The following is a 15,282-nucleotide window of genomic DNA, read 5'->3' as shown; positions in this document are numbered from 1 at the left end:
ATGGGCAAGATCTAAGAAGGCAGAGGAGACATCAAAGTAAAAGGACTGAAGGTGGGGGTTTTTACCTCAAGTTCTGCAGCGCCATCACCACCCCTCCTTAATCCATGCTAGTGTTGAACATTCCTTTCACACAGCAACTAGGCTTAATAACGGTAAAAGTGGAAAAGTTTGTCAACAACTTTTAATTTGATGAGTCATCACATTTCCTTGTGCTATAACCTTCCCTATAACCTTTGGTATTCAATTTATCGCAAAATTGCATTATACGGATATGGAATGGTTCAGTTGTTCACATACTAAAATTGCACAAATTGCAGTTTGACATTTCTCAAGTGGGGCATTCCTTTTATTGCCATAAAATAAACCATGACTTGAAAAAAATTAAGAAAGAAAATAACTTGCTAAGAAATCACAAATTGTTGAGGCATAACCAATGGGTTGGAACATGCTGACTTTACACTAGATTAGAGTTGCATTAGAGTTGATCAAATGTAATTGAGAGTGGTGCAAGACATAATGCAAATACAAATGATTGCATTCCAATAGACTGGGGCGTTGATTTACAGGGTTATTTGGGCATTATTGATAACTTTTGGTCCAGAAGCACAAGGGAGCACCATTGTCAATATCATCATTTCATAGGTATATAAATAATGGTGGATTGCAAAGTTTTTCTAATTAGTGTGACAATGTCAGAGACAGACTTTTCAAATAGTTTTAGACATCTTTCATTTCCGTGTGTGGGAGTTGTCTGGAGGGAAAACTGTATTATTGAATATTAGTGACAGTAAGAGACAGTGAATGGCTTGAGAAAGGCAATGTGTTCTACCTGACAGACCCACAAAGTCTTAGCTCCTAAAGCACATTACCTTCAGACTGATGAGTCAGGTCTATATTGACTGATTAGAAGGTATCAGAGTTAAGTGCTCTCTCCTTCTCCCTACCCCACACAGTGGAATCAAGGTTACTTCATTCAGTCCACTTCTACAGACATATGCCACTCTAAACAGTGGTTTCTTCCAGGTGAGTACTTTAACTGTTCTGTCTGAAACAGAGCACTTCATCAAGGCCCAATTACCTGGAGTCACCTTGAGTGTCCCTGTATTCTCTCCATGCTGATTACAGTGGGGTCCGCCTAACTAATCAGATTGTAGATCTCCTGTCCTTGTGAATGTCAGTCGGTGACTTACTAGCAGAGTTTGGTAAGAGCGCTTTCAGCTTTGCTGGCCCATCATCTTGGACATTTTGCAGAAGGACCTGGAACTAAATCATTTTATTCCGATTGATACATTTTAAAATCACAGATCGGAGGGCTGCTGATCACAAATTGCACGTTTATAAACCTGCTCTTTTAAGCTCTTTGTTTTAACTTTCATTCATTGTTGTGATTTATGTTGTGTTGTGTCTCATATGGAACTGTATGAATGCTGCTTGGCCAGGGCTCACTTGAAAAAGAGATGTAAATCTCATTGTGACCTCCTTGGTAAAATAAATGATAAATAAATCAAAGTAAAAAGACAAGGGTGTTCTATGGTCCTACTAGCTAGCAGACAATGGGTGTTCTATGCATGATGGTTCTACTCACCACGTTGAAGTCCAGGTTCTTCTCCACCCACTCTGTGGCCATGTCAAAGTCCTCAAACATCTCCATGATGTACAGGGTATCCAGAGCATCCACGATGGTGGCTCCTTTTATGCTCCCTGGGAAGGCAAACAAAACAAAGCTTTTTGGACTCACATCATATTTTCCTCTCATAGCAACATATTGTATTGGTAGAACAACAGCACAGTCAGAGTCATGGTTCTGTGATTAAGACCAGAGGTAAAGCCTATAGGGAGGAGATCAGATCTGGCAGTGTGGTACCAGCACAATAACCTCTCCGTCAACGTCAGCAAGACAAAGGAGCTGGTCGTGGACTACAGGAAACAGAGGGTCTAGGGTCTGAAAAGGGTCTGAAGTGGAATGGGTCGAGAGATTCAAGTTCCTCGGTGTCCACATCACTAAGGATCTATCATGGTCCAAACACATCAATACATTTGTGAAGAGGGAACTAGAACGCCTCTTCCCCCTCAGGAGGCTGAACAGATTTTGCATGGGTCCTCTGATCCTCAAAAAGTTCTACAGCTGCACCATTGAGAGCATCTTGACTTGCTGCGTCACCTCTTGGTATGGCAACTGCTTGGCATCCGACCACAAGGTGCTGCAGAGGGTAGTGCGTACGGCCGAGTACATTACTGGGGACGTGCTCCCTGTCATCCAGGACTTTTATACCAGGAGGTGTCAGAGGAAGGCCCTAAAAATTATCCAAGACTCCAGCCACCCAAGTCATAGACAGTTCTCTCTGCTATCGCACGGCAAGCGGTACCAATACACCAAGTCTGGAACCAACAGGACTCTGAACAGATTCTACCCCCAAGCCATAAGACTGTTAAATAGTTAGTTAAATAGTTCACCAAATAGCTTCCCGACTATCTGCATTGACCCTTTTTGCACTAACGTTTTTGACTCATCACATACGCTGCTGCTACTGTTTACTATCCGTCACCTTATTCCTAGTTAAATGTACACATCTACCTCAATTACCTCGTTCCCTTGCACATGGAGTCGGTACTGGTAACCCTTGTATATAGCCAAGTTATCGTTACTCATCGTGTCTCTTATTACGCGTTTTACTTTCTATTATTTCTTTTTTTTCCTTTCGCTCTGTATAGTTGGAAAGGGCCGTAAGTAAGCATTTCACCTGTTGTTTACGAAGCACGTGACAAATAAAATGTTATTTGAAAGGTCCAGGGCAGCCGGGTGTTGGAACTGGAAGTGTACTGTTTTATTCAAAGAGCGGAACATATCTCCTGCTGCGCTGGAATATTGCTTCAGGCAACCTCTATTTATCTCTGTGCAAGATGTCAGGCATATGATCAAATACAAGTCTCACAGAGCACCTTTGGCTATTCTGTCAGGTTTTTACCTGGTCAAGGAGGATGTTTGTGGCAGAGAGAGTGGAAACAGAGCGAGAGGGTACATTAGCGAGGGTTTCTAAGTCTTTTCACAGTGGGCTGATGCTTTGTGAAGGCTCTTGGCCACCAGACCTTACTTCACTACCTAGGAGATGACATTATACCATCCTGACAGAGCACCGTGGTCATTCATCTGGTATTGTGCAGCTAAAAACTGCTTCTGCTTCATTAAGATTAAGAGAAACAAGCTAAATGAAATGACTGTGCTGTAAATACATGTAGCCTGTATGCAGTTTATTCTCCAGTGACGGTTCTGTTTTCCCACCTCACTTTATTGGGCTAAGTGGTGGTGGGGAACGGATTGTTATTCTATCCAAACGTGATGATGATCGCGTATTGCATGACAAGTTATATTGTTGCTGTGTTTGTTAGATCCATAAACCAATTCACACATCAAACAAATCTCTGAGGGTTAAAGCCTTGTATTCAGCTTTATGGCCGTGACCTAAGACACTAAGCCTATACTGACGCTGTCTGGTTAAGTCTGACCCTAGCCAACTAAAACTCAACTCCACAATGTATGTGACGTCAGAGCTCCAGTCCGCCCACTCTCATCGCCGATGTGAAGTAGTACATCTTGGAGTTAAAGTTTTACTTGGCTAATCAGACCCATACAACCTCCCACTGTTGGATCTCAGCTAAACAAGCTCCAATACGCACAATAACAGGTGTCAGAATCACTTCTAGTAACACAAGAGCAGCTAATGGAAGTGCAGATGTTGTGTGATGTGTTCGGGGGTAAACCTTTCATTCAACAGATGGTGACAGAGGAAACATTTATTAGTCACAATAAAAAGAGTGAGGACTGACAGCAGGAGGGCTTAGGTCCTTTTTATGCTTTAATTATCAAATCCTGCATGGCTTTAATTATCAAACCCTGCTCGGCTTGCCAAGCGCTTAGCACAGAACCCAGCCCCTGCCATCTAGGGCTGGGCTGTATACCGTATTTTACGATGTACAAGTACTGATACACAGACTGGTTTGGGTTTTGTTAAATGTGATACGCCGTTTGTAACGTCGATTTTTATAGATGACTTCGCTACTCGAATCATCTCTCTCCGCTCTCTCTATCGATGCGGCATTCTACACAGACCTAGCCCCACCCCGTCACTCAAGGATGCGTTCAGTCTCTGCATGGTCAATGCAGCACATGCAACAATGTTGATGGCAAGAATGCTGTTTTTACTTTGCTTAATATAAATCCACTAGCGTTTCATAATTACACTATTAGTTTGTGCTTCTTACAGCTGCAAACAGCAGGTTAGTCTTTTCGTAGCAAGTTGGGCCTAAATCTGGTTAGTCGCTAATGCTATTCGCTAGCTAGTTAATACATGTACTGAGTCAGAGCAAACTTAATTAGCTATACAGACTGATAATACCAGTAATGGTGTAAACCTAAATCTGCATGTTTTTTGTGCAACAATATCTTGTAAATCAAAAAGGAATATGCGAAGTAAGAATATGTTAGCTACATGAAGTTGTTAGCTACAATAAATATAGCCAAAGATAATAGGTTCCCCTAGGAAACAATTATCAACACTTTGGTTCCTACCGTGTCACAATAACTCCTCCCTGGTATTTTCATGTCAAACACTGTATAAACGTGCCCACTATTATATTCTAACTATAGAATTAGAATACTCATTCTATTTCCATGATTCCAACAGTTCACCCAAGTGTTTTGCTCTAAATCGCAAGTCAAATCAGAATTGCAAAATTTGGGTAGAAATAAGGCCTAGATTGTTTGTCCATATCGTGCAGCCCTACATGACAGTGTGGAAATTATCTCAAATGAGTGCAGGTAATGCAGAAATGAATGAAAATGCAGAAAATTATTTTTGGTTGAAGTTGAATTGAACAGTATAAAACAATCAGAATGGAGAAAGACCCACTGAAAGCACATACAGTTGAAGTCGGAAGTTTACATACACTTAGGTTGGAGTCATTAAAACGAATTTTTCAACCACTCCACAAATTTCTTGTTAACAAACTATAGTTTGGCAAGTCGTTTAGGACATCTACTTTGTGCATGACAAGTCATTTTCCAAAAATTGTTTACAGACAGATTATTTCACTTATAATTCACTGTATCACAATTCCAGCAGGTCAGAAGTTTACATACGCTAAGTTGACTGGGCCTTTAAACAGCTTGGAAAATTCCAGAAAATGATGTCATGGCTTTATAAGCTTCTAATAGGCTAATTGACATAATTTGAGTCAATTGGAGGTGTACCTGTGGATGTTTTTCAAGGCCTACCTTCAAACCCAGTGCCTCTTTGCTTGGCATAATTGGAAAAAAATCAAGACCTCAGAAAAATGTTTTGTAGACCTCCACAAGTCTGGTGCATCCTTGGAAGCAATTTCCAAACGCCTGAAGGTACCACGTTCATCTGTACAAACAATAGTATGCAAGTATAAACACCATGGGACCACGCAGCAGTCATACCGCTCAGAAAGGAGATGCAATCTGTCTCCTAGAGATGAACATACTTTGGTGCGAAAAGTGCAAATCAATCCCAGAACAACAGCAGGACCTTGTGAAGATGCTGGAGGAAACAGGTACAAAAGTATCTATATCCACAATAAAACGGGTCCTATACCGACATAACCTGAAAGGCCGCTCAGCAAGGAAGAAGCCACTGCTCAAAAACCGCCATAAAAAAGCCAGACTACGGTTTGCAACTGAGGACAAAGATCGTACTTGAGGACAAAGATCGTACTTTTTGAAGAAATGTCCTCTGGTCTGATGAAAGAAAAATAGAACTGTTTGGTCATAATGGCCATCGTTATGTTTGGAGGAAAAAGGGGGAGGCTTGCAAGCCGAAGAACACTATCCCAACCGTGAAGCACGGGGGTGGCAGCATCGTGTTGTGGGGGTCCTTTGCTGCAGGGGGGACTGGTGCACTTCACAAAATAGATGGCATCATCAGGCAGGAAAATTCTGTGGATATATTGAAGCAACATCTCAAGACATCAGTCAGGAAGTTAAAGCTTGGTCGCAAATGGGTCTTCCAAATGGACAATGACCCCAAGCATACTTCCAAAGCTGTGGCAAAATGGCTTAAGGACAACAAAGTCAAGGTATTGGAGTGGCCATCACAAAGCATTGACCTGAATTCTATAGAAAATGTGTGGGCAGAACTGAAAAAGCGTGTGCGAGCAAGGAGGCCTTCAAACCTGACTCAGTTACACCAGCTCTGCCAGGAGGAATGGGCCAAAATTCACCCAACTTATTGTGGGAAGCTTGTGGAAGGCTACCTGAAACGTTTGATCCAAGTTAAACAATTTAAAGCAATGCTACCAAATACTAATTGAGTGTATGTAAACTTCTGACTCACTGGGAATGTGATGAAAGAAATAAAAGCTGAAATAAATCATTCTCTCTACTATTATTCTGACATTTCACATTATTAAAATAAAGTGGTGATCCTAACTGACCTAAAACAGGGAATTTTTCCTCTGATTAAATGTCAGGAGTTGTGAAAAACTGAGTTTAAATGTATTTGGCTAAGGTGTATGTAAACTTCCAACTTCAACTGTATGTGTTGTGACCCTAGGGTCACGCACTACTCAAAAAGCAAACTTTGAACTTTTATTATTCAAAAACAAAATACTGTCAAATACAGTCATACCGTCCAATTTTATTTTTTAAACACCATATGATATGATATTTTGGCCATATCGCCCAGCCCTACTGCCAACTCTCTACACTCGTTTGGCGGCCCGATATCTCTTCTCTTTTACGCCACACGGAGAGGAGGATGAAAGGACAGGCACCAGTCAGGCAGGCAGACGAAGAGACGAATGCACAGCAAAGCTTTTAGTCCACAGCGTTATCTAAAATAAACTCAATAATGTGTCTATGGCACTTTCCCATTCACTTACACCTATACAGCTTTCTTCAATAGATAAAATACTATGCTGTGGTACTGAAGTTGTTTTTATTTATTATTTATTTTATTTACAGTAGATTGAACACCCCTGATGCTTAACAATAGAAAGCCTGGGCTCTGTGAGAGATGAAGGGGGTGACATTTCGTGCCTTCCATCTATTGTCTACCAGCCCGGCAGGCTTTGCTCCTGCAAAGCGTGCCTGCTTGCCCAATTATAAAACGCAGTGGAAAGGAGGAGTGGAGAGGGGTCATCCTCATCCCAATACTGGGACAAGCCTCCTGAACCGTACCGCAGAGAGCACGCTGTGTGAAAAGGTGTGTGTTTGCGTGAGTGTTCATGTGTGCGTTTGTATTTGCGTGCGATTGCCTGTGCATAAATGTACACAAGCCATGGAGTGACTTGAATACAAATCCACATTTCTCTGATCTCGAAGATTCCAATTAAAATGCATTTCTATGACACGGCGTGTAACCAGCCTTTATTGTTATGACAAAGAGATCTTGAGAGCTTGGTCAATTGTGAATGTAAAATGACAGATTTGAGGAAACGAAAAACATGAAGGATGTTTAAAAATAAGGATATGACCTGTATCAGTTCTTATATAGAATCCCAGTGTCTTAATGATAAGAACAATGGAGCAGAACTTTACCAAGTTCCCATTAAGACATCTTGAATTGACATGTGAAGGGGGACATCACTTTTCATTTCTCTGGGGAAAATCAATTAAGTCCGATGGCCGTCCCATGAACAGGCAAAATATATTTCCCCAGTTCAAAAGAGCCTGGTGATGGATGTGCGAGCAGCATTCACGGGACGGCAGCTCTTGTGTGTCAGAGCCTTCATTCATCACCTGCTCTCTCCCTTCATATCTCATACTTTAGAGGAGCAGAGACTCCTGCGCATTTTATCGACAGATGACACTTGCCAATAGAGTTCTCACATCGTTACCGGTGGAAAATGGTGGAAAACTGAATTTCACTGGGCTGAGAGCCTTTGAGGCTTGACAGACAACTATGCATTGTTCGGACAAAAACAACCTTCACGTAGAAGGTGACAATGTCACGCTGTAATTTCTCGGAGAAACAGAGAAGCGCAGCACATCGCCTCTCAAAACAAAGGTGTGCTCAGAATATCAAACCCATACAGACAGAGACACTACTCAGTGTGGTGAGGGAGGACATTATCTTACCACTTCATTGAGGCCCATTTTAGAAAACGAATGGTGCTGTTCCAATGAGACCAGCACTGACACCAGTGGGCCACCAGTGCTTTATGTTAATGTCAGCTCTAGTGTTATTGTGTTTCCATATTAAGACAATACTATGTCCAGAAATACAAGCTGCGAAAACAAGAGGCAAGACATAACAAATATTTGATTGTTTTGTTTACTCAGGCATGGGAGGTGGGAGGGTGGAATTGTAAGAAATCAGACTGTGGGTGGGTGTGTCTGAGAAAACGAATGGTAAACTGAGGCTACGTAACCTACCTACTATTATAGTGTTCAGTCCTGGGTCTGTGGCTGAAAGCCCAGGTGAGGACAGAGCAGATCATAACTCAGCCTGTTAGGATACACAGTGCACCATAGTGCTCTTACGAAGGCCTGGTTGTGACAGGGGGTCTGACGCAGGGACATGCAGGTCCCCAGATCCCACCTCTGTGGGTGATGAATTCCCCCGCTCTGTTGCAGCCCATTCACCCCTCCCAGTCCCAGCATAATCTGCATCGGCCCAGTCACTGTGGGGACCACCACACACACACACACACACACACACACACACACACACACACACACACACACACACACACACACACACACACACACACACACACACACACACACACACACACACACACACACACACACACACACACACACACACACACACACACACACACACACACACACACACACACACACACACACGGTGAAGCCCAGGGGAGGCCCAGGCTGAATTACACCATCCATTCCAATTACGGAGATGGAATACCTGATGCGTGCACGGAATGGCTTTGGAATGAAGGCATAATGGAGTCTCACCAACATAGTGTACCTTGGACAAATAGTGTGCAAACCCGTGTACATCAGTAATATGCTTGTAATCCTATGAGTATGTCACAACAAAAGGAATACAAAAAGGACAGCCTCTTTCCGTGAGAGGTGACAAACCTTACAATGCTAACACTGAAGTAACATTGAGTCGATCAAATGAGGAGAATATGCTGTTCTTGTAAAGATGCAGCAGTAAAGTAGTGGATAAAATTCAAGTGCCCTGGGAGAGGATGTTCAAGATTATTTATCAACAGAATGAAAAGGATCGACCTTAACGTTTGAAAATTGATCCCAGAAAAACAGATGAAAAAGGTGGTAAATCTTTGAGCCAGGTCTTTGCATGTGGTGATGCCTGGGCCAGCCAGATAGCCACAGGTCAGGTTTAGCTTGGATGAAACTTTAATGCTTAACACTGGTGCATTTTCTCTTTTTAAAAAGCTTGGTTAAGAAAAAGTTGTCTGAATGGATAAGGTGGTGTTTGAAGGTGGCCTCTGAGTAATATGGAGCCCTTCTCCACGGGGACAGCTAGGCCAATGTGACAGATGGTAGACGATTTCAGCTCGGAGGGCTAGCTGCCATAAACAGAGAACCTTCTGGAATTCACAACACTCAATAAGCAAGTCAACCTTCAAACCCATTTGGCAAGAAAATGTCATTGGCAATGTCACCATAGTGGCCCAGTTCAGTGTGTTTATTTTTTGTCAGATGCAGGCTGGCTTACGCCTGCAAGGATTTTCCGGGTCAATGTGCCTACAAGGCCTCACATTCACCCCCCAGTGAAAGCATTGTCATGCTGTCAAGCTCTTGTGTCATTTTCCATTTTAACACCATGTCACATTCTGTGATTGTGTTGAAGTGGGCCTTCAGAGAGAGAAAGGTGAGGAATTATAGATACCCATGAGGTTATGGCTGGCAATACGAGAGTGGCCTTATCCATCATTCACATAGCGATGTGCTGCAGTAAGGCTGTGTCACAGTCGGCCGTGACCGGGACACCAATGAGGCGGTGCACAATTGGCCCAGTGTCGTCCGGGTTAGGGGAGGGTTTGGATATCACAAAATTGGGGAGAAATGGGTTAAAAAAACATTGGCAATAGAATGCCAGTACTTAAGAGCTCAGTGACTTTAAACGCAGCACCGTCACAGGATACCAGCTTTCCAACAAGTCAGTTTGTCAAATGTCTTCCCTGCTAGAGTTGCCCCGGTCAACTGTAAGTGCTGTTATTGTGAAGTGGAAACATCTAGGACCAACAACTGCTCAGCTGCGAAGTGGTAGGCCACACAAACTCTCAGAACGGGACCGCAGGGTGCTGAAGCGTGTAGTGCATAAAAATCATCTGTCCTTGGTTGCAACACTAACGACTGAGTTCCAAAATGCCTCTGGAAGCAACGTCAGTACAAGCTGTTCGTTCGAGAGCTTCGTGAAATGGGTTTCCATGGCCGAGCAGTCGCACACAAGCCAAAGATCACCATGCGCAATGCCAAGCATCAGCTGGAGTGGTGTAAAGCTCACCGCCATTGGACTCTGGAGCAGTAGAAACATGTTCTCTGGAGTGATGAATCACCATCTGGCAGTCAAACGGACGAGTTTGGCGAATGCCAGAAGAACGCTACCTGCCTGAATGCATAGTGCCAAATGTGAAGTTTGGTGGAGGAGGAACAATGCCCCTGTGCACAGAGCCCTGGCCTCAACCCCATCGAACACCTTTGGGACGAATTGGAACACCAGTGCCCAACCTCATTAATGCTCTTACGGCTGAGTGGAAGCAAGTCCCCGCAGCAATGTTACAATATCTAGTGGAAAGCCTTCTCAGAAGAGTGGAGGCTGTTACAGCAGAGAAGGGGGGACCAACTCTATATTAATGCCCATGATTTTGGAATGAGATGTTTGACGAGCAGGTCTCCAGATACTTTTGACAATGTTGTATAGATGCATAATACACTATCAAGTCCAGCTTCAAATACCGACATCAATGTGAAAGTAACCGGAGCATAAAACAGTTGACTGCGAATGCAGACTATGCCAGATAAATCCTACACAAAAATAAAATAAAAGGCATACAAAAGCCAGGCTCTTCTCAAATTACATCAACAACATAGTTCAGGCAGTAGGAAGCTCTCTCATCCATTTATATGCAGATGATACAGTCTTATACTCAGCTGTTCACTCCACGGATTTTGTGTAAACGCTCTACAACAAAGCTTTCTTAGTGTCCAACAAGCTTTCTCTACCATTAACCTTGTTCTGAACGCCTCCAAAACAAAGGTCATGTGGTTTGGTAAGAAGAATGCCCCTCTTCCCACAGGTGTGATTACTACCTCTGAGGGTTTCGAGCTTGAGGTAGTCACCTCATACAAGTACTTGGGAGTATGACTAGACAGTGCACTGTCCTTCTCTTAACACATATCAAAGCTGCAGGCTAACGTTAACCCTGATTCAGATGCCCATTCTACCATGCTAGATTACAGAGACATAATTTAGATTGGCAGGTAAGGGTGCTCTCGAGCAGCTAGATGTTCTTTACCATTCGGCCATCAGATTTGCTACCAATGCTCCTTATAGGACACATCACTGCACTCTTTACTCCTCAGTAAATTGGTCATCTCTGTATATCTGTCGTAAGACCCACTGGTTGATGCTTATTTATAAAAAAACTCTCTTAGGCCTCACTCCCCCCCCTATCTGAGATAACTACTGCAGCCCTCATCCTCCAAATACAACAGTTATGTCAATCTCATCATTCAAAGACTCAAATCATGGACAACACCTACTGACAGTTGTGACTGCTTTGTATGATGTATTGTTGTCTCTACCTTCTTGACCTTTGTGCTGTTGACTTTGCCCAATAATGTTTGTACCATGTTTTTGTGCTGCTACCATGTTGTGTTGCTACCATGTTGTTGTCATGTTGCTACCACACTGTGTTGTCATGTGTTGCTGCCTTGTTATGTTGTCGTCTTAGGTCTCTCTTTATGTAGTGTTGTGTCTCTCTTGTTGTGATGCGTGTTTTGTCTTATATTTATATTGTATTTATTTAATTATTTTTTTAATCACAGGCCCCAGTCCCTGCAAGAGGCATTTTGCCTTTTGGTAGGCCGTCATTGTAAATAAGAATTTGTTCTTAACTGACTTGCCTAGTTAAATAAAGGTTCAATAAAAATAAATAAATACATCAAAAGGAATTACTTAGGCCTACAAAAGACAAGGATGCATAAAGACAAAAACTCAAGGAAGGAATGAAGAAAAATCGACACATTAAGGCCACACCCGTAATTCAGCACTGCTGAGTGGACAGCACCTCGGTATACTGTAGGTAGACATAGTGGAGCGCCGTGGGGTGTGGCTGAATAATGTCTCTGTCTAGTAGCCAGCTAGAATGAGGCTGTTCAGTTTGTGGGCAGTTAGACATTTTCTGGGCAGTTTAGTAGCCTTCAATGCTTATATGAAAATCATAACTGGCACGCAGATCTTTAGAGATTGTAAATTGTCACTCATATGAAAAGGGTTGCAGACCCCCTGCTATAGGCTATATGAAGTCACCCTTGTGGAATGGTGCATACAGTGTACTATGACACTGTCATTGTCTCGTGAGCTTCCCACCAAAATTGTTGCTCTGAATTCAGGAGATGGTCCTTATAATGTGTGCGCCCAACTAATTGTTTGTATTTGCCTGTCTGCATTATTCGCCAGGGAAGGGAAACATTCGGAGAATATTGAAGCATTGTATCAACGAACGAGGCAGAAGAATATTCAAACTTTTTTTTTAATGAACAAGTCTGCTCCGAGAATATTAATATTGCAACACAGTAGCCAAAGCTGAGGCGGCCCGCCGGGAAAATATCAGTCTGATATTATTCTGTTGCCTGAGCAGCACCTGGGTGCTCATTATATATATTAAAAAAACATCCCTACATCCATACTATAGCTAAATAACTTAGCAATATTTAATGACGTTTTGCCAGCAAGATTCATCTGTTAGACTATTTTAATTCAGGAAGATGGACAAGCAAGACTGATCGAGTGAAAGGTGGAAAGGCATTATACCAAGTAGGCTACAGGTAGGGATTGGGGATGCAGGCAGGGGATGATGATGTAGGGCTAAAGCAAGAAGTTTAAAAGGTTAGCCCAACTAGGTAATCATTATTATTTGCATTATCTCAATTATCATTCTGTCACTGCACAACAATGCACATTTGTTATTGCCTACAATTGTTATTGTCTTTAAAGCCAAAAACAAGACATGTATTTTGGGGAAATTCTCTAAGTTGTTCAGTTGTTTCTTTTCACACCAATAGGCCTACAGTGGTTGCTCCACTAAAAGCTTTGCGATTATGCTGTGCGACTTGGAGGTAATTTGTGTTTTAGTACGGTACCCTGTGTCACTACTTCATTGTTCCAGACCAGCGTAAGGGGGAGTTAGAGCAATGATTATGCTTTTGGGTCCCAAGGCGCTACTGTGTCTCTAACTGACAATGAATGGGCGACATAAACCTAAATAGAAACTGATAATTGTGCATGACTTCAGTATTACTTACTAAAACTGTTGTTACACTAAGGTTATTCTTTTTTTGTTAGGATTTTTTTGCCCTGTACTGTAGGCCACTCCCGACCGGTCATGTTGTACAGCGCCTGAGTGGCTCAGCGGTCTAAGACACAACATAGCAGTGCAAGCTGTGTTGCTACAGATGCTGGTTCAATACCTGTGCTGGCCTCGACTGGGAGACCCATGAGATGACTGTAGGTTTTTGGTTTCTCTTCCTCTAAAAACAGAAATAAATCATTGTAAATAACAAACTGCCTTTATTTACAAATTAGTAACAATGTCTCACCCCATGTTCAAGAATGGCCTTTTTCTCGCTAATTTTACATTATTTGAAAACGAAATCATCTCCAAAATAGTTATTTTTTTAAACAAAGCGATTACAATTATTATTCATTTACAATTATACAAAAGCCCCTTGGATATTCTCCCAGATATATTATTAACCCTGTTATTAGCAGGACAATATATACTGGTCATGGCTCCCGAGCAGCACACAATGGGATTGCCTTGCAGTTCTCCAGCTGTATCCACTGAAACAGCGGTGGGCCCCGCCCCACTGGGTAGCACAGAGCAACACTTTAAGGGGCATTGCACTAATAATGGCGCTGACTAGGGAAACGTTCCTGCTGTTCTTAGTGCCAGTCTGCACGTTCAAACCTAAACAATGTGATTAATAATGGCGTGAAAAATTCCCCTTAGATATGAATTTGGATGGCAGATATTATTAATTATTAAAGCATTAGACCTCTCACTAAAGGCGTCACTCAAAAGTTATACTTAAATCTGAACTGGATTTAACGAAAAATGACATGAAAAGCACACATTTGTAAATCCCAAACTCTAAAAGTAATTGGAAAGGTAGATACAAATGATTTGTGACATTGTGATTTCAATAAAGAATGTAAACAAGATGTAAACAAGATGCTGTGCTTTTATTTACAGTTGTGATGGACAGCTGGTGGCATTTTGAAAACAGGTTTTCAAACACTTGTAGCCCGATTAGCAGGACAATAGACACCTTATAGCCTGGCTACTGAAGGTGTGAACATCCCACTTACCTGCAAAAATGACATTGCGACCAAAGAGAACAGACGAACAGATCAAGCCAGCTTCTTTCTATGGTGCTACCCGTTCCAGGGTTAGGACCGGAACGACGAGAGGACTTGAAAATGAGCAGGAGCTGAGAGGATCACCAAAACTAAAAAGGTATTTTGGTTTCAGTGCATTTTCTTTCATTTTTTTAAATATAGCCTATCAATGTGTAGGCATACTGTGTAATAAAATCGATAATTAAATAAAGGTTAAATAAGTCGCTAGTGTTGAGTAATGTGCTGTTAAAAGTGGTGTAGGTCTTATTTATTTAAAGAGCATAATGAAGTTAGAAGCAATAGGATTTGAAGCAATAGCCTACAACTATTTTAGCAGGACAATGTACCTTTACCAGCACTTCTCTGTATTTTGATACTTTGTGGATGGGGCCTCCTGAGTGGTGCAGTGCAAAATGCGTTGCTACAGATGCAGGTTTGATACCCGTGCCGGCCGCCACCGGGAGACCCACGAGGCGGCTTTTGGTTTTAAGTTAGAATCCTCCAATCCTCTATATGTAATTATTGGTGGAGAGTCACGTCATATTTTTCTATATACTGTAGGCCTACCGTAGACGACATGAGTCTCACTAGTGTTGAGTAATGTGCTGTTAAAAGTGGTGTAGGTCTTATTTATTTAAAGAGCATATTGAAGTTAGAAGCAATAGGATTTGAAGCAATAGCCTACAACTAT

General features: G+C 42.2%; 1 protein-coding gene across 1 annotated transcript in view; it reads right to left on the bottom strand.

Annotated features, from left to right (window-relative positions):
• The window catches only part of LOC106571376 (mannosyl-oligosaccharide 1,2-alpha-mannosidase IA), a 169,635-nt gene that overhangs the window by 99,230 nt on the left and 55,123 nt on the right, over positions 1–15,282 (bottom strand). Inside the window, exon 3 of the mRNA XM_014144392.3 lies at positions 1,586–1,701. Coding sequence (XP_013999867.1) covers positions 1,586–1,701 — 116 coding nt within the window. The remainder of the gene's footprint in view (positions 1–1,585; positions 1,702–15,282) is intronic.

Source organism: Salmo salar, chromosome 15 (assembly GCF_965601325.2).
Source record: "Salmo salar chromosome 15, fSalSal1, whole genome shotgun sequence".
Lineage (NCBI taxonomy): Eukaryota > Metazoa > Chordata > Actinopteri > Salmoniformes > Salmonidae > Salmo > Salmo salar.
The sequence above is the reverse complement of the archived record's forward strand: the minus strand, read 5'-3'. Positions and strand labels throughout refer to the sequence as shown.